The 25,940-nt window shown below is 38.3% G+C and overlaps 1 protein-coding gene across 5 annotated transcripts in view; it reads left to right on the plus strand.

Moving 5' to 3' along the window:
• Positions 1–25,940, plus strand: part of USP6NL (USP6 N-terminal like) — a 133,095-nt gene that overhangs the window by 95,077 nt on the left and 12,078 nt on the right. For all 5 annotated transcript variants that reach the window (XM_074903503.1, XM_074903504.1, XM_074903505.1 and 2 more), the window contains 8 exons: positions 1,799–1,906; positions 4,705–4,814; positions 7,515–7,563; positions 9,372–9,492; positions 16,643–16,737; positions 19,437–19,502; positions 19,593–19,692; positions 21,380–21,532. In XM_074903503.1, coding sequence (XP_074759604.1) covers positions 1,799–1,906; positions 4,705–4,814; positions 7,515–7,563; positions 9,372–9,492; positions 16,643–16,737; positions 19,437–19,502; positions 19,593–19,692; positions 21,380–21,532 — 802 coding nt within the window. The remainder of the gene's footprint in view (positions 1–1,798; positions 1,907–4,704; positions 4,815–7,514; positions 7,564–9,371; positions 9,493–16,642; positions 16,738–19,436; positions 19,503–19,592; positions 19,693–21,379; positions 21,533–25,940) is intronic.

Consider the following 25,940-nt stretch of genomic DNA (forward strand, 5'->3'; position numbering starts at 1 on the left):
TAAAAAGCACAACGTTTTCTTTGTGGACAGCCTCCAGGATTGCTGTTACATCTTATACAAGTTCAAAATTTTCAGTTGAAAAGGGGAGACAGCAAATAAAGTCATAACCTTACTTGTATAAGACCTATGCATTCTAAAACCCAGACATGAATCCTTGTTAGCGTTAAAGACATCTTCAAAGATCTGATATATCCCGAACAGCAGGATATTTGCAAATATACTGCAATGAGGAGTTCATTAATCTTCCAAAACTGGAGACGTGAAATATGTGAAAAAGAAAAAAGGATTCTCTCTTTGAGGAGGACATTTCTTTTAAAATACTATTTAAGTTACAAACATAACTTATTTATAAATGTTTCAAGGAAGTGATAACTTTGTCAATTGAAATTTTTAAGGTCTAACAGTCATTGTAGGTTAAATGCAAAAAATAAATTGTTTGGGGAGGGGTTGTGTGTGTTTTATTCTCTTTTAAATCTGATTGTCTCCCTGTGCCGTCTTTAAAATAATGGTAAAAACAGGAGTTCAGAAAGGTTTGTTTTCTCTGTTAGACTTCTCTGGTTTTCCTTTTCTTAGACATGTCTTCTGCAAGATTTTAAAATTTTTCTATGTTTTTAGAATTACTAGGATTCGGTTGCTCTGAGGCTTTGTTTATCCTGAGTCTCTCCTGGCTGTGTAAAGCCAAGACTTTAGACAGCTAGTCCATCTTTCCCTGTTTAGGGGCTTTTCATGCTCCTAAATGCTGCTGCATAAAGAGACACAAATCAGAAGAGAACTGAGGAAGACAGTTGTCAGTGCTCTTGATTTTTTTCAAATAAGCCCAGTAAGAACCAAACCACTGAATAAGAGTGCAAGAGCAGGGACATGTCAGAGGCAAGACTGGTAAATGGTTTATATAACAACTCTAGTTACACACGGGTGCTGAGTTATCTCCTTCTGACTCATTTCTAATACAGGCTTTATGTGTCAGAACAGAATGTGCCAGGAATGGGGAATTTAATTTTCTGTTTTGCAGCTAAGAATTGCAGCAGTTTTGGTAGGTTGTTCCGTGTTCTTAGAAACTGTAGGTAGAATATCTTTCATACGTCTTTTTTGTGCGAATGTTTTAATATACATTTAGGAAACTGCTTGTTAGTTTAGAAATATGGTCTGAAATCTGTTAGTTTTAGAAACGGCACGTCCTGTTTCTTTTGGTGATCTCACGTGTTTGTTTGATATACATACATACATTTCATCACTTGCAGTTTTATAAGAATTCAAAAATCATTTTTGCTTTTTTTTTTTTTTTAAACTGATAGTCTTTAAAGCTTTTTGATATTGCTAATTGCCTTTCACCATTCCCATTTATAGTTTATAATTATAGTGAGTTATTTGTGGCTTGTCCTGAAATACTGTGTTGCTAAGAATCTAACTTTTTTGAGTGTAAATTACAAAATTTGGAGTCTTTCCAATATTGGTAGAATAAGTGCTTCTCAGCAGAGGTGATACAATTTTGCCAAGCATTCCTCCATGATGAAGTCCTGGCTTGTAAGCATCACCTGCATAGAGTGGTGTTTTGTCCTGTGTGTCCATTTAGTTCCCTGTGCCTCTTCTGATTCTGTCAACAGATGTCCCAGATGATGTCACTGGACACTTCCAGTCCTTCAAAAGACACTGGAACACTTTGACCCCAGCTGGTCATCCTTTTGCTAGGACAATTGATATAATTGCATTTTTGTCTTTAGCATGTTGTGTGTTAATGTTCCTTTTGTTCAGAATGCTGTAGATTTTACTGCATTTATATTTTATTGTATTTTTACAGTTTCACAGGAGAATTTATAAAGGAATCCCACTGCAGTTCAGAGGGCAAGTCTGGTCTTTACTACTTGATGTCCCTAAGATGAAAGAAGAAATGAAAGACTTTTATAACGTGAGTTTCTAGAATTTCCACTTACTATTAATTAAAAAATTTCAGACAATAAGACTACAGGCTTTTTTTGTTATACATTATTTAAAAAAAAAAAAAATCTGAAATTGCATTGAACTCTACTGCTTGTTCTAGGTAGGAGAAATGATATGTATTGAGAAGCACTTTTTCAGCTTACTGTTTGATTCTGTAATTCATGTAATGAATTGGATCTTCTTTCCATTTCTTTTCCCATCTGTGAATACTTGCAAAAGCCCTTCTAAAAACAAAGTAAAACAGAAAAAAAAATACCCTGTTCCAATAAGAAGACATAAACCTCTGAAACTACAGCTCTCTGAGAAATGTCTGTTAAGCTGAATATCAATAAGAGGAGTTTCGGTATTCTGGAGGGGATGAAGGTTGGTGCCTTAATCTTGTAAAAGCCAGAACAAGGTGGCTATATTTCTGCCATCTCACCTCCAAGTGAAGCTTAGATATCCTTTACAAAGCACTGTCTGGTTACTTGATTGTATTCTCAGAGATGCAACTGATGACAGGATGTTAACCCCACAAAATTCTGCAGGCATACATTGACCAATTAAGCATATCTCCTACATAGAATATAAAGAAAATAACTATGTGTTACCCCCCCAGCCCCCGTCCTCACTGTGGGTAGAAGTTAAAGCAACCTTTGAATTATTGTGGTTACGTTCTGCTAAATTTTTCCCTACTAAATCTACTTTTTCCTATGGGTGTGAATACAGCTGATGGCCATCAGAGCTAAACTTCAGACCCAAGAGTGGAGAGTAAGGTTCATGTGCAGGCTAGTAAGTTAGGCAAAAGGGGAATCAAATCCTTTAAAATTCTACCTTCTCCTCTCTGTCTCTCTTTCTTTCTGCTAAAGGATTATAGGAAGAATTTAACTAACAGAAATGCAATTTAGTACTGTAGAGTTTTTGATTTTTTCCCTACAGGACTTTAAATGTTCACTGCCTTTTAAAGAAATAATGTCCGGAGTTTCAAGGAAATGCATTGCTTGTTTGATTTTGGCATTTTCTAATAGCTGAGACTTTGGGTCTGAGTAGACAAGGAATCTTGTAAGATCATGAAAGAAGATCAATGTTGGCATTGATGTCTAAATTTTGGTGTCTGTGATCTTCCTCTTAAATTATTTATCGCTCTTTAGTTGACAGGCTGCTCTTTCTGACTGTTATATTTTGTTTAACTTCATGAGTAAGACTAGTGGCAGATCCAAAGGGATAAAACAGAGTTCATGCTGAATAATGTAGTTGTGGGAAAGAATACTGAGTAAAACTAGAAGCATTTAAAAATAGGTGAATTTATCTTCAGAAATAATTAATGCCATCTAGTGCTCAATGCAAAACAAAAAAGTGTTTGTAGTTCAGATACAGAAGTAGAAAGAGTTTCTTCCGTCATTATCCTAGCTTGTTTATTTGTGATAAGCTCATTTTACTGCTCTGCATTTTTCCCATTTCCTGAAGTGATATTAACACTCCTCATTGCAAGTATCACTTACAAATTGCACAACTTAAAATTAGAAGGAAAATATGCACATTTGCTGTAGGTCAAACAGCTTCTTGTGCAGGGCAATTACCAGTTCTTAATCTTCTGTCCTTTTTTGTTTCTCAAACTCTAAGGACTCCGGGTGATTCTTTTCCTATATTCCCACAAATATTACGCTCTGGGTCCTCGTGCCACCTTAAAACTATAAATTTTCTCCTCACTTTTCTGTCTGCTTGGGGGACAGATCATTCTGGATGTTAGTACTTTAAATTATACTGAAAGGTGCATGAAGCTGAGGCTGAGGTTAGTGTTAATGTGGTTAATGGCTGCTACCAGTTGGTTCAGTGACTTCCAGGTCATTCCCAAAGTGCCTGAAGTTTGTGGTTATATTCAACAGACCGTATGGATGTTATGTTCCCTGTTTGATCCCTTTGTTTTTCTTATTGTTGTCTTTGCACCTTTTTTACCTTGCAACCAGAATCTGTAGAGTTCTGCCTTTTAATTGTCTGTGGTATTCTCTAATAATGCCTACTCAGATGTAATGTTTTGAAAATACCATGTTGAATGCAGTTAGAAATCTCTTGCAAACTCAAATTTTAGAGACAGAAGTGAAAATGAAGGAATGAATATCAGGAGAAAATTATTGTAAGTACAAAAAAATAAGGTGGCAATCTAACCTGTGCGGACTTCCTAAATATTCAATTCAACAAAAAAAGTATTCAATTGCAAAATTGGATTTAATTATAAAACATTAGAGCAAGTGCTAAAGTAGAAGTATCTACAACTAAATTAGATTAGAACAGAAAGACAGAGGAAATGACTAGAGAAAAATCCATCATTCTCCACTGGCAGCTCTGTAGCTATTCTGCTTAGAGAAAAAGGCAGGAAAATGATGAAAACTACATTAAATCGTTTACTGAAAGTCCAGTCTGGAGCACTTGCGTCTTGGTTCTTGTTCTTGAGTAGTAAAATTCATTTTCTGTCTTTCTCTAGTGATATGCCTGTCTGCAAAATGGCAATTAGAAATTTGAAATGCTGAAACATAGCTTTGAATATGGGTAGTGAATGGTGTGTCACAAAAATGTGTATTATGGACTTGGTCTGACTCTGTAGAATTTATATATGTATATGCCTATTTTGGAAGTTAGAAGTGTTGTCCTGTGAGTGGCTATTCTATATTAAGTGTTTTAAATCGTAAGATGTCAAATACTTCAATATATGTGTACAGTCAGGCAGATTCTGCTCTTTTAAGAGTTCACAATTTTAAACTTAATTTCTGTCCTTTACTGTTTTCCCAGAAATTGAAGTGTCAAGCACGAGGGTCTTCGCCAGATATTAGGCAAATTGATCTTGATGTAAATCGAACATACAGAGATCATATCATGTTTCGAGACAGATACGGTGTTAAGTAAGTAAATAGCAAAATTTTGTTTTGCTTGTCTTAAAACTGGCTTCTGATCTGCCTCAAGCCTCTTTGACCTATACGAGCATATTGAATGCAAACTCCAGACTTTAAAAGCAGGGTTGTCTGTGTGCAAAGCCGTAGTTACCATTAGTACCACAAAGCCAGACGGTTGCTTCCAATGAACTAGTTTTCCCTCGCTGTGAGGTGGTCAGTAGCATTCCGAAGGAAACCATTTCTAAACTGTTCTCACCTTGTTTCATATTTAATAGTCTCAGATATTGTAAATGCAAAAGCATAGGAATTTCAAGCTAATAAATTAAGATTGATTACGCAATCATTTTATTTAACTGTGTATTTTCAAAACCAAAATCAATTTTTGCATCTCTGATAACTTTTATCTTCCCAGAGATTTTAGCCTTCCTCTGGATTTTTATATTCCTCTTCTCCTGGTATCTAAATTCAGAACCAAATAAAGCAGTATTTCACATGTGAGCATTGAATGTTTTACAAATGTAGGCCTTAATGCTTTTGGATTTCTTCAAAATGTTGGGTTTTCTTTACTCTTACTAGATGAGGAAAATTAGGCAGCTGTCATCTTTAAAAAATGCTTAATAGTGAAATAAGTAGCAGTACAAACACCAGTATTGTTGCTAGCTTGCAGCATCAGCACCCTGCTGAGATGAAGAGGGTATTTTTTTCCCTTCTCTGACTGTATTAGTTCAGTTTTTAAATCTCCTTTTCTTTCCAAGGTGGATTCTACGGTAGTCTGCTATTTTCAAAAAGCAATACTCAAAGAGACTTTCATGTGATAACAAACCAAAAATTTTCGTATATTGTTATTCCAGGTATTTTGTGGACAAATTCTAAATATGGGGAATTTCTCTGATGGCTGCAACACACTGTGGAGTACAAAGGGGAGATTCCCAAGCTGAGAGCTATTCTGTGCAGCCACTGTAGTTTAGATACATTTGTGCAGTGCTATCCGTGCTTGAGCTGCTGTGCCATGCCCCTCGGTAGTACTGACACAGTGCCATGCAAAAATCACTGTGGTGCTTCTGGGCCTCAGTTAGTTTTTATGCACACATTTTAGATGTTAGCAGAAGCTTGCTACATCATCAGTTTGGGGTTAACGCAGGCAGAGCCAGCTCCAGTCTCTGTAGCTGCATTGTAAGCATGCCCTCAGAGTCCACAAGAAAGCCTTTGGCTGCATAAAGCAATTTCACACTTGGAATAGATCTTGGAATTACTGTAGATATATTATGCATTTCCAGTGATGCCTCGATGAAAAATTCAGAAATCATTTCACATAGCAATGAAATAAAGTCCCCTGGGTAAATCAATAGCTTGTTTGACTTTAAAGTAGACTGTATGTGTTTGGAGGTTGGTTCTTTTACAGGTCTTTGGTGGTATCATCTAGTGTAAATAGCACTAAAATTACCATTATTTTATGTATCTTACTGTGAATGAGATTGAGCTCTTATGTTCAGTTTCATATGGTCAGCTGAAGATTTAGAAGGTTCTTGTGTACATTTGGGACCTTTTAGTCTGTCCTTGTGAAATAAGACTCCAGGTTAATATTATCTGCTCCTTCAGGGTGTACACTTTACTTTGCTTACTGGAGAATGGCTAAGCTTCAGTTCTGCAAGAGGGCAAACAAAAGTATCATAATCTAGATGTTTTGGTAAAATTCTCCAAGTGTGCATCCTCTTCCCAAGAGAAAACTTTTTGCTTATACTTTCTTATTTTAACCTGCTAGTATCTGTTTCTATACATTTGAGTAGTGACAGTCAAGAGAGAATTTTGCTGGACAGAAAAAGGACAATATGCAAAACTCAGCAGTTAAATTTTAGCAGTTTTACTTGTAGATGAAAGTAGACATTCAGATTTCCAAATTATCTCCCCAACAAATCACAAAAAGTGGGTGTGAGTTTAAAATTAATTACAAGAGCTCTCCACCATTATTTCGATATAACTCTGATCTTTTCTAAGGGGGATGTTTTGGTTGAGTAGGGGGTTTTTTTGTTGATTTTTTTTTTTTTTGGTCTTACTACCTTCACAAGTAAGATTGTTTTTACAGAAAGCGAAGGTCCTATACAAAGCTCTTTGTTGTAATCCTAGCTCTGAAGTACATGGAGATCAGTACACTCTGGAGGACTGAGCATAGGATGCCAAATCAGAGCTGGTATTGTTTTTCTTAAGTTTGACAGTAGCAGTCACTAAAGCGGCCTTTAATTTGGGTGCCAAGATTAAGACACCTTTGTGGCTGCTTTGTGTATTTCAACTCTTCTACGTCTCTGTTTGAAATTAGTAACAGCTGTTACTGTTCTGCAAGCGCAGAAATCAGGTCTGAGGTGTTTAAAGTTTGGCATTCAGAATAAATTGATGTTTGAACTGTAGCCCATTCTATGTTTCACTTTACCTGTCTGTAAAAATTATGGTGTGACATCATTGCCTTCTTAAAGTATTATAGGTACTTTTTGAGAGCTTTCAACATGTAAAACATCAGAAAAGTGCTAAATATAATGTTGGTTTGAAATCAGAAGTGCATATCATTGTAAAGAGTGGTTAATCCTGTTCTTTAGTGCTAGATGAGTTAAACTGGGGAAACAGGTCTCCAAAACTTAGTTCACTACTTACAAGTTTTTCTGTTTTTACCAAAGATAATATTATAGTACTTTCCTTTTCTACTCTTATTTTTTCCAGGCAACAGTCTTTATTCCATGTTTTAGCTGCATATTCCATATACAATACGGTAAGTTGTGTACCGTCACTCTTAAATAGGGTTTCTCTGAACATATAATCTGATAATAAATTGCAATTCTATATCTTCTTTCTCCCTAAAAACAAACAAACAAACAAAAAACCAATGTCAGAGACCTTTGAAAGTACATAGAAATAAATTGTTTGTTGACATGTTTTGAACTGAAGTTAAAATAAATCATCCTGATTATGAGTAACTTACTGGACAGACCGTGCATATACGGTTCAACTGAAACTAAGTATTGTGTCTAATAATAATGAATTTGTGCAGTGCTGGAATTTTATACTACCGATATTTTCCCCCTCATTATATTGTATGCCTTCCATATTTGTATGATGGAAAGGAAAACGCACTGCAGAAAGATGCATGTTGGAGTAAACAGGTGTATTTCATAACCTGGAGGATTCTAACAAATGGAACATGGTTTTAAAGGTTGCATCTTCTTTACTTAAGCCCCTGGTCTTGGCTGCAGTCCTGGATAAGGACTTGTTAGAGTGGGGTTTCGAGACTATATCATAACAGCTAGAAACTTGTGTATTTTGAAATGTCTTTTGGCTGCATGCTAAAAATAGAAGAAATAGAAATGCTATCGTGTGCACATTTAACTGTGGTTTTAATGCACTATCCTCTCATTTCTTGTGCCCATTTTGATCATTTTTGTACATCTTTCATTTTATATCTATCACCAGCTCCCTAGAATTCAGTGTCAAAATATGTAAAGCTAAGAAGAAGAAAGTGAAATCAAGCAGTGACTCTAAATCCCACTTTGTTTCATTTTTCAAAGTCCTAGGAAATATGTAACCTTTCTGTCCTGTTTCACTTTCTGTCTCCTCACAATTGTTGGCCTGTAAAAGAACTTACGTTGCTGGAATTTGTTGTCTTTTACTTGTTATGTTGTCTTAAGCTTTTCTTTGTAAACAGCTTTAACACACTGAGAAATAAGTCTGGAAGGACCTATATATATATTTCTCTTATGGAAGACTGGACTAGTATTTTCAAGTTGGATGAAAAATAATATTTAAAATCAACTGTTAAACTGTAGTGATGGGAATACTGCAGTGAGGTTTTTATTTTTATTTTGTTGCATTTTTCCTCTTTATGCATAGCAATTCTTATGCTTTTGGTTTTATCTTCTGCTAAGAACTTGTAAACCTGAAAAATTTACTCAACAATTAAGTCATTGTCCTTAGAAATACTTTATCAGTGGGGTTATCTGAGCAGCTAAATGATAATGACAGTTGGTTCCTGCCATAAAAGTCAAAATTAATAGCAGAGGAAATACTTAAGTTCAGTTTTGGAACAATAAATTTTTTTTCTTTGTGTTTGTTATGGGCTGTTGTATCTGCTTGTTATGGGCTGCTTAAACATGGGCGTGTTTATAGTTACAGGTCACTCTTGAAAAGTCCTGTGTTTATCAGATGGTGCCCTGACTGTAAATCAAAGCAAAGCAAGACCCCTTCCCCTCCCCCAAAAAATCCCAAATTACAACTAAATGGAAAACACATCCATTCACAGAATAAGAAGATAAAGTTACTTGAAATTATTAGTACCAACATGGATTTTGTGCATCAGCAGAGAGTTCTAATGAACAATCAAGGCTTCCAGTTTACTTTCCAATTGGAGGGTTGTGCATCATCCCTTCTATCTATCAATATTTTAAATGTTTAAATATTATTTGGTGGTCACATAATAAGGGAACTTACACCTCTTTCCTCCACTAGCTCAATTTAAAACTAAGAGCTCAGGGTTGTGAGGCCTTTGTTTTCAGTGTTTTAACATTTTAACTGTCTGATTTTCAGGAAGTTGGATACTGTCAGGGAATGAGCCAGATCACAGCTTTACTTCTTATGTACATGAATGAAGAAGATGCCTTCTGGGCCTTGGTGAAACTTCTCTCTGGTCCAAAGCATGCTATGCATGGTATGGAGTTTCATGTCACTTGGTATATATTAGATTTCAACCTGCCCTATTTAAGCTGTAAATTGTTTGAAAATGGGGCTATGCTGTACTGTCTGTATAGTCAAAATGGGAGCTTTATACTGGGAGGCTATTGGATGTTACTAGAGCTCTCACCCATAATGGTAAGTAACTGTTGTTACATGTGATATCTTTCAAATAATTCTTAATGAAGATCAAATGGTTTCCTTTCCTTTTGATCTCTTAGGGAATGTAACCATTTGAAAACTGGCTACATAGACATCTATATGACAATAAAATAGTAGTGGAAAACTAATACAGAATATGTTAAAAAATACTGTGGCTGTGCTGTCAGTTGTCAGGACAGGAATCTATAGTTAAAAATGGACTTGTATCAAGGCGTTAACTTCAGGTTTCTTAGTTGTGTCTTTGCCTCGCACAGCATTTCTCACTCTGTCTTGTTACTTTTATGTTATTGTTAGTTCTCTCTTTCCATGCCTAATTTAGTATAATCAATGCATATTCTAGGGCTACTGGTATGGAACAACTCCAGGAATTCCAGCATAATTTTTAGATGTTAGTGATGTAGTGATTCAGAAAAGATGTAGTTCTTGGAAGCCTGAAAAAGTAAATATTATCTAGAACGTGGGCTTTTTAGCAAATTTCTAACAAGCTCTAGCTCCTTTTCCCTGCTTAAGTCTTTCTCATACTGTGATTATCTTCCTTCCCTGGCTGTTCTCCATCACCAAAACAAGGTGTTAGTTGGTTATTTTTCTGTTTATATTTGTGCAAAAGCATTGCCTTAAAAAAAAAAAGTGCAGTCTGACGTGAGGATCAATGTCATAAGTGACATTTGTAATTCATCAAAAGTCAAAGACTTGCTTGGAGCTTTACACAATGTTAACACAGACTAAAAGCATCTTACAAAAAAATCTATAGATTTAATAATAATCAAGAGCTATGCAAATACAACTGTGCAGAATGTGGAGCTCCTCAAAGGTCACAGAAAATTGTAGGTGTTTTGGGGAGTAAGTCTAAATCAACTCATAATATAACAAATCAATTGATGTGGTTTTGATACATGGGAGATTCATGTGGATGTAGTTGCCTTTTAAAGATGCTGTAAACTGTTAAACAGGATTTTAAAACTTTTTCCAAGTTTTATGTCTTGGTGTTTTGTCCAGAGCACTTTTTTTAAAATGAGAAAGAGTTGTAATCTTGGAAAGTGATGCTAACGGAGAACTCTTAACATGAATTTCTCAGACTGATTTTTGTAGTCATCATTTGAACTTGCTGTGATGAACAGGAGGATTTATCTTCGGTGATGGACTTACACAGGCAGACATGTTGCTTGTGTATGTATGGGAGTCAGCGCTCTGCCTGTGCAACTTACTGAGTACCCCATTTGGATCTTCCTCTCTCCCTCCTTCATTCCTTCCACCCCCAGTTACAGGGCACACACCTGTCAAGTGATTAGAGAGGGAAGGAGGGAGCTTTCAGTAGCCCAAGGCTTGATGAGTTCTTCCACGCAGCATATGAACCATCGTGCCACAGGTTTATACACGCATTGAAGCTGTCTTGGCAACATCTATTAAGGAAGCTTACATTTATAGATACTTTGACAGAACCTCAAATGTTCCCAGTTTATCATTTATATTGGACCAGATGATCTCTAGAAGTCCCTTCTTAACCTAGTTTTCCTATGATTCTTTAAATGTACATGTTTTAAGTGAGTGTATCCCACCGTGCAGCATTACTGTAAATATCACTGTAGATTCTATAACAGAAACTTTAAAACTGATTTAACCGATGTCATATAACTGCACTTTTTCTGTGTCCTTCTTTGGGGAAAGTAGTTTCAAGCACTGTTTGCCAACAGTTTAAAGCCTAAATAATTTTTATTCATTCTATTTCTAGATCATCTGTTGATGATCTAGATGAGGAGATTGAGTGCATCCTCACTCAGTCAGTTTGCAGATGACACCCAGTTGGGTGGGAGTGTTGATGTGCTCGAGGGTAGGGGGGCTCTGCAGAGAGACCTGGACAGGCTGGAGCCATGGGCTGAGCCCAACTGGGGGAGTTTCAATAAGGGCAAATGCCGGGGGCTGCCCTTGGGCCACAACAACCCCCAGCAGCGCTACAGGCTTGGGGAGGAGTGGCTGGAGAGCTGCCAGGCAGAGAGGGACCTGGGGGGGTTGATTGACAGCTGGCTGGACAGGAGCCAGCAGTGTGCCCAGGTGGCCAAGAAGGCCAATGGCATCCTGGCTTGTGTCAGCAATAGCGTGGCCAGCAGGGACAGGGAGGGGATCTGAGCCCTGTACTCGGCACTGGTGAGGCCGCCCCTCGATTCCTGTGTTCAGTTTTGGGCCCCTCACTACAAAAAGGACATTGAATGACTCGAGCGTGTCCAGAGAAGGGCAACGGAGCTGGTGCAGGGTCTGGAGCACAGGTCGTACGGGGAGCGGCTGAGGGAACTGGGGGGTTTAGTCTGGAGAAGAGGAGGCTGAGGGGAGACCTCATCGCCCTCTACAGCTCCCTGACAGGAGGGTGCAGAGAGCTGGGGATGAGTCTTTTTAACCAAGTAACAAGCGACAGGACAAGAGGGAATGGCCTCAAGTTGCGCCAGGGAAGGTTTAGACTGGATATCAGGAAGCATTTCTTTCCAGAAGGGGTTGTTGGGTGTTGGAATGGGCTGCCCAGGGAGGTGGTGGAGTCCCCATCCCTGGAGGGGTTTAAGAGTCGGGTCGACATAGTGCTGAGGGATCTGGTGTAGTTGGGAACAGTCAGTGTCTGGTTAATGGTTGGACTAGGTGATCTTCGAGGTCTTTTCCAACCTTGATGATTCTGTGATTCTATGATTCTCTTCTAAATTGCCAATACACGTGAAGGAAAACCTTTATAATTATACCTGATGCCACTGACCATCAGACAGTTCTCTGAAATGGAATCTCTCTATGCAAATTATAGGGGTGGGCTGAGTAAGTCAATCAGAATTATATTGGCAAGAGTAGGATGCTTAAAAGTTCCCCCCTATAGACAAGATTTTTCATTTGTTTTTCTCTTCTACCTGTGATCTAGAACCTGGAATGCTTTTTGGGTGTAACCCCTGTGCTCAGATACATAGCCAGACTAATTTCTAGCATAACACCACTTGAAAACAAGGGATTAATTAATATGATGTCTCATATTGTATAGATGATGTGAAGTATCTTAACAATAAGATACAGGTATTTCACCCTCAAAATGATATAGGTTTTTTAAAGCTCTTTCTGTTGGGTTTTTTATAGTCTTAAAAATTCAAGTTAATGAGTTGGTATATATAAATTGAAAGAGCAACTTTCTATGGAAAAAACACCTCTGAATGTTATTAATGATGGCTAATTAACTTTGATGTAGTCATTCACTGTTTACATTAAGAAAAAACCCCAACACCTTGCCTATATTAGCAAAATTTCCTAATATGCAACCTGACAGCCTTTCCTAATATGCAGTCTGACAACCTGACAAGTATGATAGAATATGCACTTGTACCTATGAAATACTAGAATTGTGTGAATCTGAGATAGTAAATCTTGCAGCTTAGTGTCCATGCACCAAATTATGTAATTAATAAATAGACTGAGTTTTGGTTTCGGTTTGGGACTTTATTCACTGATTATTTTGTTTTGTTTAAAGTGATGTGTTCTGTGGGTCCATACTTGTTCCAGTTTCCATACTGCCTATCATTTACAAGTTAAAACTGTTGGGGTTTTTTGTAGCCTTTTTTAATCCTAAGACTATGGAATTGCCGTACTAGACCTATTTAACCCAGTGTCCTGTCTCTGACAGTGACCAACAACAGATGATCAGCGTGGTGTCTGAGAATAAGGCAACCAAAGATCAACACCTCCTGAAAAATGTATTAGAGGCTGAAAGAATTTCTGGAGGATCTTCTTGAGATGAAAATTTGTTTTGCCTTTAATAGTCTCCAGTAGACTTTTCTTCCTTAAATAATTGATTGTGTTTGACTATGGACTGTCTTCTTCCATTTTTGTTTTGGTCTGCCACACTATGATTTCACAGTGATGCCCTCTAGATTTTGAGTGGATGTTCATAACCTGTTCACTGCTGGCACTTGTGTCATGTCCCGCTCAATGAGAGAGACAAGTGACTCAGATTCGTAAATCCCCAACAGAGTGGACAGTGGTGAGACAAGTCTCCAAGTCTAAACATTTATTAACTGTACTAATTGGATACACAATAATTGGCTAAGTATATAACAACTTGTTGCAAGCAATACTGTATGCCTTGCATTATCTAATGGTAGTGAAGGAAAAGCAGAAAAAGGAAAGGAGGGAGAGGGAGAGAATAGAGGAATAGAGATCACCTGTCTGGGTTCCTGTGTCGATCCTGCCAGTGAGGGTTCAAGGAGGCTTCTGTCAACCTCACTTAACTCTCTGGACCACCCCCCCCACCCCCACCCCCCTTATACACACTTTCTTTGGGTCTGTCCCCTAGGTTGACCCATGTGTCATGACCCAGACTGGAAGCCCAGACAATCACAATGGTTCTGTGATCCCCTCGGGTTAAATAAAGGTGAAACGACACTGAATGACCTGTTAAAATGTTTTACTTGAGGTAGAGAACAATTTAAACTGGGAAAAGGATACAAAGAAATGAGGTTTTCTGTGTCCATGAATGTTTGAGGCATTTCTTCCTTCAGTTCCTTACACCACATACCTACGTATCCCATATATGGGGAGGGATAAGGTTTCATGGCATGATGTAATTAGCGTGATCTTGTTAGTCTTCATTAGCACATTCAGGGGTGTTAACTTTAATATGCATTTTATGGATAATAAAGCAAAGGTCATTCACCAGACAGATGGCCCTTGAAATCTGACCAGCTGGCCCAGAGCAGAACTGACCTGTCTCCACAGGGCTCCCCCCTCCAGCTGCATCCTGTGTTTTTCGGGCAGCCTTATCAGCTTCGACCTCCACACTAACCACCCCATGACTATAGTTTCGTTACTGGCGACTGTTTGAGACATTCCTTATTTTGGAGGGCCTTCACTCCCCCCACAATCCTTTATCTCTTTCTCAGGCTGTTTTTCTCAGTCTTTGTTTCTTTCAGGACCTATTTTTACAAGTCATCTCTCATATCTTGGTGGTATTTCCCATCAGCTGTTTCTTTACTGCAGACTGATCAGACATGGCATTTTTATCTGTTCTTGACACAGATGGTTGTATACTGTGATATTTTCAGAGAAAAGACCTTGAAGATCATCCAGTCCAGCCATTAACGTTGCACTGACAGTTCCCAACCACACCAGATCCCTCAGTGCTGTCAGCCCGACTCTTAAACCCCTCCAGGGATGGGGACTCCACCACCTCCCTGGGCAGCCCATCCCAACCCCTAACAACCCCTTCTGGAAAGAAATGCTTCCTGATATCCAGTCTAAACCTTCCGTGGTGCAACTTGAGGCCATTCCCTCTTGTCCTACCACTTGCTACTTGATTAACTCTGTGAATTCTTGCTTTTTCCAGCTTTTCCCATGCTCTTTCAGGATGACTAGGACTTGACTGATTGTTCACAGTGTGGACACATGGCACATGTTAAATAGCTTAGGTCCCAGCACAAACTCCTATGCAACTTCTAGAGTGTAACCTTTTTATCTTCTTTATTTTACTGTCTTTTAACTCATTGGATTAGCTGCTTTAGGAGATGGACTGAAGAGATGAAGCTACTTTGGTGGTAGAACCTATTAGCATCTTTAGAAAATCAAAGAGGCAATATCCACTGCTCTCTGTGCCTACATGCTCACTGATTTCTTCAAGGAACCTCAGTAGATTTAAGAGACATGATGTCTCTGTAAAAACCACGTTGATTCTCCTCTGCATTGCATCCATCTGGATGTCCACCTACCCCAACTTTATTTATTATGGTTTCTCTTGGTTTCTTAGAAGATTGTCCTGAATATTGGACAGATATTGTACTGAAAAAACAGTTTAAGAAAAGCTGACATCATGTCAGCCACTTTCTGGACTCCTAGTATTTTACGTAAGAAGTTTCACAGAATCAGTATTTCAGCTAGGTGATCTTTGAATTCTTTTGGAGCTGTTCAGGACTCTGACACCTCACTGGTGTCTTCCATGCAAAAATTTAACTTGTTATTAGTCTTGACTTTATCTTCTCTGAGCAGTTCTAAAAATCTTCAGACTGTTGAACCTAAAAATTCTCTGTCAGGCTTTCTGCTTCCAAGGTGTTTGAAAATAGGTCTATTAGTATTTTTTTTTAATGTCTATTAGTATTTTTTTAATGTCTTTTGTGAGTTGGTTTTTTTTTTTTTTTTTTGTGAGGCTTGTTTTTCACATTTTTATACTGCCAGTGTTTGATCATCTGTGTTTTTCTGATCTGAAGACAGCTTCAGCTTTTTGAAGGATCCTCTTTGAATGGCTTCTTTTCCTGCTGGGTAGCTGGGCTAGTTTTCCTTTACATTTCAAGTTTTTTGACTAGTATTACATGCTTGCTCTGAGCCTATTTTTAACTCTGCTAGCTCAATTGGAAGGGGATCTTAATGCTTTCCTTTTCTAGTATATGATCACTAAAACTATTCAAGGTTTTTAATATGCCGTTACTTTCAGTTGTGTGAGCTCATAGTCTTTACTTTGTACTATATATTCATATTTGTCTTGGTAGAATATCCTTCTTGTCTTTTTTTATGGTCTTTTCTTCAGTTCTAGTAGCTGCCTATGCTGTTTGTCCTTCTGTCATGAATTTGCTATGCATAATCCCAATTTCTGTCTTTGTGCTTTAAAAAGTTTTAGTTGGTATGGGTTGTGATTTTTTTTTTTGTTCTTTTTTTTAAGAACAGTTATAAATTTAGTTTCCCCATGGTCTTATAATGAGTAGACTAATGTAGGACTGATGGATCTGCTGTCATCTACCATTACTAATCTAATAATAGTCACTAAGGTAACATACTGAAGTTTTGCTGTAGTCATTTAGGCAGGAGTATGTGCATATCCATATGTGGACATCATAATACTGCTATGAATATCTGTTCAGATCCAGTGGTCTTATAGAAGGATAATGCTCTCAGAGCTCTGAATGCCTTTTTTATATCATTTTTATAGTACATGCACCTGTTACATGGTTAACTTCTTTTCTCAGGTTTTTTTATTCCGGGTTTTCCAAAACTGTTGAGGTTTCAAGAACATCATGACAAAATACTGAAAAAATTTTTGTCCAAACTTAAGCAGCATTTGGTAAGTATTTATACTGCAATAAAACCACTAATTTAGAGCTTGCTACCTTGTTTCAGTTCAGGTTAACCCAATAGGTTAAGAATACTTCAAACCTCAGAAAAAAAAGCAAAGCTCTAAGAGGCAGAAGTGCTGTTGTTTTCATTACAGACAAAGCTGTGGTGCACCTTGGCAGAGTTATGATAAAATTTGTTCCTATGAGTAATTACATTGGGTGTCTGTCTCACTTTTGAGCTCTGAGTTAAAGAAAATATGTGGTCCTTCTACCTGGCCTCGTGCAAACTGCTGTATAGCAAGCTGATGTTAAAACACTTTATCAAGAACTTATTGTATGTAGAGCTTTGTGGCTTATCTCTGGACAGAGGTGACTTTGCAACCAACCAGTTTTAATCTCTGTTTAAAAAATAACCTTTATATGAGGAGTTAATGGTCCTTTTAAAATTTGCACATACTCGGTAGCATTTTCGTGAAGCTAAATGTTGAGTGTTACCACTTCTAATGCTCTTAAACAGGAAGTAATATGCTCTTTATTTTTTTTGCTAATAGTGACTGTATTTATTCTAAGGAACAATTTATTTTTCTAATGGGAGAAAAATGCCCTTCCAATAGTTACCAAGAATTTTCTTTTACAATTACATTGGTTCTGCCAGAATCCATCTACAAGTCTTAAAAGGTAGTGTAAGAGATGTTCAGTTGCAGCAACATCTTTTAAAGTGTGATAGCTGCTTACAAACATTACCTTCCCAGGATTATATTATTTTCTGTTTAGTATGTTTATCACCTTGGGAAAAGAAAAAAAAAGCAATTTGGGAGCAGACTAGCACCTTGGCAATGATGAATTGCATCTAATGTGTGCCTGTTGTATTATAAAACAGAATTTAATGTCTTTTTTTAACAACGTGCTGTAAGACCTGCTCATAACATGGAATTAGGCAGATCTGGTTAGGAAAAAAACCCATTCTTCTGTTAAAAGGTCAAGTCAAAATTCATCATGCAAGATGATCTTCTCGTATTAAAAAAAAAAAAAGAAATACATCAAGACCAATTCTGTAACTAACCTGACTCTGAAATGAAAGTTGTGGATTTAGTTTTTACAGTACATGCAAGATGATGATTCTTGTTTAGAAATAGTCTTATTAGTCTTATTCTCATTTTTGAGGTTGTCATGTTTCAGGAACAAAATACAGAATAATCCCAAGAAGATTGGATGGTTTTAACAGTCAGTGGTAAAAGGCCCTTATAGTTTCTAAAAATCCAAAAATAATTATACACGATTGAGGTGATACTGCTGGAGGCTGGCACGTTATTAAATTTTGTATATGACTTATATACATATTATTATTGCATTTAATAACCAAGAATTTTTTTTTGTCATTCCATCCCCCATCTCCCCCCCTCCTCCTGTACCTTGGGTCACTTGAAAAAGAAAGTTTCAGAAAAGTGCAGAAAGTTGCTTTAGTAACTGAAAAAGCTTATTTAAATATAATGGATCAATAGGTCCCTTTTGAGAGAGCTCTTGGCCAGCTGATTAGAGGGATCCAGAGAAAACATTCACTTCATCTCTATTATATATTTTTATTTTCAGTTTTAAATCAAAACTTGGTTCTATTTTTGTGTGAATTAGTTTCGTGGCATTAAATTTAACAGCAATTGGGGTTTTTTATCAGAGAAGGGTGTGGTCCATTATATCTGCCTTTCAGTAGGCTGATGGCCACTCTTATAGGTTAGAAAAATCTCAAAATAAGGTGTTTTTCATTCTGTCTGCTTTTTTTAAAGACTGTCAAAATGAAAATATGATAAAGATTATTTAAATTATATTAATCACTTTTTTTCATTTCTTTCTGTGAGTGTATCACTAAGATGAGCCCATTTTAGCATGCTGAAAGATGAAGGTAAAGCCTGCAGATAAACCAGAGGGATTTGGTCCATTGCATATTCACTGTTTGTATACTTGAAATTTTTAGAAAAGCTGAATGTGGCAAGCATAGAATATGACGTTATCCTAAAGTTTAAATTTTGAATTTCTTAACTTTCTAGCTTTTACTTTGGCTTTTCCTTTAACTGTGCAAAGAATGTTGAAGAGTTCCATGAAACTGCAAAGAAGCTTTAGCCATCTTTGAATGGGGTGGAGTACCAGATAGACCCTCTATGCTGTATGGGAAATTAGGCCCCTTAATTAAGGGATGAAATTCCTTATCTGTCTTAAGTGCTGTTTTGAGGTCCTGTGTTTGAAGAATTTGATTGTTTCAGGCTTGTTTCTGGTAGACCGGTATTCTTGTCACAAAATATTTTCAACCTTTGGCATGTATTGTCAGCCTTGCTATAGAGAAATGAAAGACTAAATAGACCCAGTGCCTTAACTTTGGTTGCTCCAGAATATTGATTTATTTTCTTGAGAGAGGATTTAATCCTCTGCTACCTCTGTCCCAGGAATAAGATGGAGGTCTAAGATGTGTTAATACCTCTGCACCTTCGAATGCATGTTTCTTTGGGTAGTGAAGTTGATGAAGAAAAACTATAAAAGACAGAAATTCTATTTGTTGAAGTATAACAGTGTCTCATGTAGTTAAATTAATTCTTTATGGTGAATATTGAGTACACTGATGTGGATGGAACACGATTTCAAGGTGAAAATGTTTTTTCATGGACAGTTCAAGGCATTACTTGATTTTTGTATTTTTTAACTTCTGTGTTTTTCACAGGACTCCCAGGATATGTCTACTAGCTTTTACACAACGAAGTGGTTTTTCCAGTGTTTCCTTGATCGTGTGAGTATGTTTTTCCATTTTCTAATTCTGTTTTCAGTTGTGACTTGGGACAGACTGTTTTCATGGTGTTGCCTGATTCTGTCATTGCAGACTCCCTTTACATTAAGCCTCAGGATATGGGATATCTACATACTTGAAGGAGAGCGGATTCTCACTGCTATGTCTTACACAATTCTGAAACTGCACAGAAGTAAGAAATCTCTCAGACATTTGAATGCTAAACAGAGATTCAGCTGGTTTTGTTCTTATTTTGTGTAGCCTGACCGTGTATGAAGATCTGAGTTTCCCATTTGCCTTATGCTATTTCTGACAGGTATATTTCTTTCCTTATGCACAAAAAGGTCAAAGTCTTTGCTTTATTAATGTGTGTGTGTGTGTGGTGGGTTGACCTTCGCTGGATGCCAGGTGCCCACCATGCTGCTCTAGCACCCCCCTCCTCAGGAGGACAGTGGGAAATGGGATTTAGCACCTTAAGTTCCAAAGGATCCAAAAAGTTTTTGAGAATGGATGTTAGCTTTTAAATATACTTGAGCATTTCTCAGAATGATACCTTGTAGCTCAAATTTGATACAGTCTTAACTGTGGAACTTTGGCTTTCTTAGTGAAGTTATTTAACTCTTATGTAAATTCAGAGGTCTTCATGGAGCCTGCAGAATTGATGTCTTAATTTGCCTCCTTGAACTGTGGTGATACTACCTCACTGTCTCACTGGGGTGTGTTCATTGATTTGTTCATAAACTGCTTCAAAAGATGAAAAAAAGATGACCTTTTTTTAATTACTGTACTTAAGAAAGGTGAACATTTAGAGGGAAATCATTAGGCTTAGCATTTTGGTTTCTCTTCTTTATTTGCAAGTAGACATCTGCTTGAAAATTTTTTTATTCACCACTCTTGATGTGAAGACCTGAGGAAAAAGTCCGAGTGCAGGTTTGCTTACTTAGCAAGTATGTAGCACCTTTCTGCACAATCAAAACACAAAAGTACCTTATGGCAAGAGAGGAAACATTAGAGGACCGGCAGAGAAGGTGGATTCTGATTTGTTTTCCAGTCTCTTGTCTACCCTTAAAAACATTGATGGTGTAGCTATCCAGTCAAAGTGGCATTGTGCTAAGAGCAATTTTCTTACAGTACAAAACCATTGTTTATGGTTTCTGTATATAAATTGTACGTTCTGGAATTTCTGATGGCATACATATGCTTGAAGCTCCATAGGTATGCAGTTAGAGCCTTGCAAGCCCAAATAGGTTTGTGTGGGAAACATGGCCTTACTGCTGTGTAAAAATGGAAAGAAAAATAATCTGATAACTGTAAAATGACTTTCAAAATATGACCTGAATTTGATAGAAGTAGCAAAAAGTACCTGAATTTTCAGAGCGCCTGAAGCAATGGTTCTGAAGTGTGAACTGTCGTAATTTCATTAGAAGTTAATTCAGTTGTGAATGAGGATACTGTAAATATCAATTTAAAAAAATGTTCTACTGCTTTTCAAAGCTCTTAGTAAGAGAGATGATATGTGTTGTACAGATCTACAGCATTGTTTTATAAGTTGAGGATGCAGGCTGGAAAATAAAGACCTGAAACTGCTGGATGTAAGAAGGCTGAAGGAGTGTGACTTACAGTTAGTTTTCTGAAGATGCCTCTTCTTGGAAAACATTGTCCTAAGTAGAAAATGATAAGTAGAAAGCATTTCCATGCTGATTTGCAAATGAATTTTTAATGCATTTTATAAATTTCTGGTTTAGAATTCTGTTATCTACTTAATTAATGTGTTTTGCATTCTACTTTGGGAAAAAAAAAAAAGCATCTAATGTCTTAAGTACCTTTTCCAATGTTCATAATAAAGATATTTTAATGTATAATACTTTCTTCTTATGTAGAGCATCTGATGAAATTACAAATGGAAGAGCTTGTAGAATTTCTGCAGGAGTCTTTAGCCAAGGATTTCTTCTATGAAGATGACTTTGTAATAGACCAGCTCCAAAATTCTATATCAGAATTGAAACGAGCAAAGCTGGATTTACCAGTAGCTGGTAAGAAACTTGTACATATGCAGATTTCGATATTTGAAGCTATTAATGTATTGTCCATTTCTAAAGTGTTTATTCATGCTGTTAAAAATTGTGCAAATATTTACGTCTCCATCACTGCGTAGGTTTTGGGTTGTTTTTTTCAAAAAAATATTTTACGGTTTAAAATCAACACCTTTCTTTTCATGAATTTGCTCTTTTTTGATGTTTTGTTTACTGATTGTAAGCTAATGGCAAAGCACTTTAAAACATCTCATGTTCTGATAATTTTATTAACTTGCATTAATAAAATCTTTAAGATAGACGATTAAATACCAAGGTTTCAAATTATTTGAAGCAATGGCGTTATCTGAGAATCCAGACTGTATCTTGATTAGCTGTGGAACAAACTTCAGGTCAAATAGTTTCTTCTGTTAGTCAAATCCAGGGTTTTAATTTTTCGCAGGTTGTGGACCTTCTGAATTATTTTGTTTCTTCTCAGTCTTTGTTTTTGCTTTTTGGTTGCAGAGCAGAGATGGTTGTTTCATAGAGCACTGCTTAGGAAATGTGTATAGGATTTCTTCTTCCTGTATTAAGATTCTGTTATCTTTTCTATCCTTACTTCCACAATCTTTAATTAGAATTTTTCTTGTGATTATTCAGAGTCCTTTTTCTTTATCCTTGCTAATGTAAAGTAGTATGTGAAAACAATAGATGTTTTTAAAAATTTACAAAAAAATATGGCAGAAATTACTTTAAAATAACCTTACTAAGTTGCTGTGGTTAGCTTTCAGAAGTTAAGAAGTGTGAGAATAAAGGTTGTCTATGTGGCACTGTTGTGATAATTTGTTCCTGAAGATCTTTCATTAATGAACTTCATTTTTCTGTTTCTGTAGACCTTATTTACAGCATGCAGTTCTGGGCTGTTTCAGGACTACACATCACAAATAGATTCTTGTTTCATCTGTTTCTTCAGCAGATTTGCCCCTCTGGTGTACAAACATTTTCTGTACATTTGTTATCAATCATCTTGGCTTCTTGTCAGAATTTCCCATTTCTCTTGCTCTGTACTTCTGGTTTTTGCCCTCTTTCTGACTTTCTATAACATCTCTCCAGCATGCTTTTTTCCACCCACAATAGGTCTACGCCTAGTTTCCACTCTTTTCTTCTCATCTGCTCAGTGTTCTTGGTCCTTCTCATCTACAGACTGTATTCTGTGAGTCTGCAGTTTTTCCCTGTGTTACTGTGTGCGCTGCTGCTTCCATCTTCTAACCGCAGCCTTCCCATCCTGCCTTCTCTCCATCCTTTTTCCATAAGACAGGTTTCAGTCTTGATTTTTTCTTCAGAGCAAGTTGCTCTTCAGCACTACTCTTCAGCTGTGCACTTTGTCAGACATCTTGTCGCAGGTGCTTGGTCATGGTGACTAGATGTGAGCAAATATGTCAGTGAGCAACTCAACTCTGTCTTTTAGCATCAATCCACTCCATTGAGCTACAGGAAGATAGATCATGGGAATGCTTTCTGTTAAATTTAGAGTTCTCTGTGATTATGTTTGAATGGTGAGGGGGCTATCCCAAAAAACTTTGTTTGTAGATGAGGTAGATTTTTCCTGGATATGGTATAATAAATTTCATCAGTGAGAAGTTCGTTATTTCTACTTGAAACTGTGGTAGCTGAAAAGTTGGGAAAGACTTTTGTAGTTTGCTACATGATGGAGTTAATATATCTTCCAGCCTAGAAAATCACATGCATGTAACTCGTTTTGAGAGTTTCTGCAGAAAATACAGAATTTACTGGAAATTTTCTTGATGGGAAATAATGAAGGCAGAAAGTCTGTTCCTAACTTATTTATGTTTTAAGGCTTTTCTTTTGGAAGAATGTAAAATGCCTTCAAGTGAAATTTCATTTAAGAATACTCTGGATTTTCACAGAAAATTAAGGAAGTTTAAGGTGACATAAGAGCCATCTACCTTGCAGTGCAGTAACAGAAAGTGTGAGAAACAAGAAGTCTTCTTGTGGAGACCAGCAACAACAGGTAGTAAATGTATCTTCTTGCCAGGACAGTTTGGCAACGGAATGCAAGTTGTTTGGTTTTGTACTTTGTACACTTAAGTGTAACTTTCAATATGACTGGCTGACAGAATAGTAATTGTTCTGAAACATATTGGTTCCTTCTTTTGGGTAGTTAAAGCAACATTAACGACAGTAAAATGTGTGTTGTTTTTTGTTTCAATGTGAATAAGGGAGGTTTAATATTAAAATAGAAAAAGTGAAACCAAAGTGAAGTATATTTTGGTGCTGGATGAGGAACTGAGCTTTTTTCTTTTTAATTTCAAAGTAGCCTGGGAAAGCCTCTCTGTGTGGTATATTTTTGCCAGGGGTAAATGGGAACACTACTTAACCTTTCACAAAATAAATATAAAATGCATTCATCCTAATCCTTGGGAATCTAGCGGATTTGTCTGCTGCTATCTGTAGTTGAGTGAGACTGCCTCATTTGTTCTTCATATGAATTTCACAAGCCTTTGATTTTTTTTTTTTTTTTTTCTTCTTTTCCCACTCTGATGTTCATTTTGGTTTTACTAATCACTGTCTTCAGGCAATAATATTTTTCTACAGGTTCTCAGCATTCTCTAGACATTCAGCTTTGCTCATGTATTGTGGTGGGTTGACCCTGGCTGGATGCCAGGTGACCACCAAAGGTGCTCTGTCACTTCCCAACTCAGCTGGACAGGGGAGAGAAAATACAATGAAAGGCTTGTGGGTCGAGATGAGGACAGGGAGATTATTCATCAATTGCCATCACAGGCAAAACAGACTCAACTTGGGGAAATTCGCCTCATTTACTACCAGTCAAGACAGAGCAGGATAATGAGAAATAAACCCAAATTTTAAAACATCTTCCCCCCACCCCTCCCTTTTTCCTAGGCTTATCTTTATTCCCAAATTCTCTAACTCTTCCCCTCAAGCGGCACAGGGGGACGGGGAATGGGGGCTGTGGTCAGTTCACCATGTGCTGTCTCTGTCGCTCCTTCCTCCTCAGGGGAGGACTCCTCACACTCCTGCCCTGTCCCAGCCTGGGGTTCCCCCCCCCAGCAGACAGTCCTCCATGAACTTCTCCAACGTGAGTCCTTCCCGGGGGCTGCAGCTCTTCACGAACTGCCCCAGCGTGGGTCCCTGCCAGGGGGTGCAGCCCTTCAGGCACAGCTGCTCCAGCGTGGGTCCCCCGCGGGGCCACAAGTCCTGCCAGAAACCTGCTCCAGCGTGGGCTCCTCTCCCCACGGGGCCACAGGTGCTGCCAGGAGCCTGCTCCAGCGTGGGCTTCCCACAGTCACGGCCTCCCTCGGGCACCCCCTGCTCCAGCGCGGGGCCCTCCCCGGGCTGCAGGTGGAGATCTGCTCCTCCGTTCCCCTCCCTGGGCGCAGGGCACAGCTGCCTCCCCATGGGCTGCCCGCGGGCTGCGGGGGAACCTCTGCTCCGGGCCTGGAGCACCTCCTGCCCCTCCTGCTGCGCTCACCTGGCGGCTGCAGGGTTCTTTCGCTCACATATTCTCACTCTCTCTGGCTGCAATTGCTGTTGCACAGCAACTTTTTCCCTTTGCCCATTCAAAACTCATGAAGTTCAACAAGGCCAAGTGCAAGGTCCTGCACATTGGTTGAGGCTGTCCCAGGCACAAATACAGGCTGGGTGAGGAATGGATTGAGAACAGCCCTGCAGAGAAGGACCTCCTGGTAGTAGTGGATGAAAATCAGGCTATGAGCCAGCAACGTGTACTTGCAGCCCAGAAAGCCAGCTCTATCCTGGGCTGCATCAAGAGAAGTGTGGCCAGCAGGGCAAGGGGGGGGGGGATTCTTCCCCTCTGCTCCGCTCTTGGGAGACCCCCCTGCAGTGCTGTGTTCAGCTCTGGGGCCCACAACATCAGAAGGACATGGACCTGAAGATGATCAGGGGCTGGAGCACCACCCCTGTGAGGACAGGCTGAGAGGCTTGGGGGTGTTCAGCCTGGAGGAGGCTCTGGGGGGACCTTAGAGCAGCTCTCCCATATCTTAAAGGGGGTACAGGAAACCTGTGAGGGACTCTTTATCAGGGGTGCAGTGATAGGATGAGGTGTAATAATTTTAAACTGAGACAGGGCAGATTTAGATTAGATATAAGGAAGAAATTCTTTACTGTGAGGGTGGTGAGACACAGGAACAGGTTTCCCAGAGAAGCTGTGGCTGCCCCCTCCCTGGAAGGGTTCAAGGCCAGGTTGGACGGGGCTTTGGGCAACCTGGGCTGGTGGACGGTGGCCCTGCCCATGGCAGGGGGGTTGGGACTGGGTGATCTTTAAGGTCCCTTCCAAACCAAACTGTTCTATGATTCTTAAATATGTTATCCCAGAGGTGCTGCCACTGTCTCTGATGGGCTCAGCCCTGGCCAGCAGTGGGTCTGT

Source organism: Athene noctua, chromosome 3 (genome assembly GCF_965140245.1).
Source record: "Athene noctua chromosome 3, bAthNoc1.hap1.1, whole genome shotgun sequence".
Taxonomy (NCBI): Eukaryota; Metazoa; Chordata; class Aves; order Strigiformes; family Strigidae; genus Athene; species Athene noctua.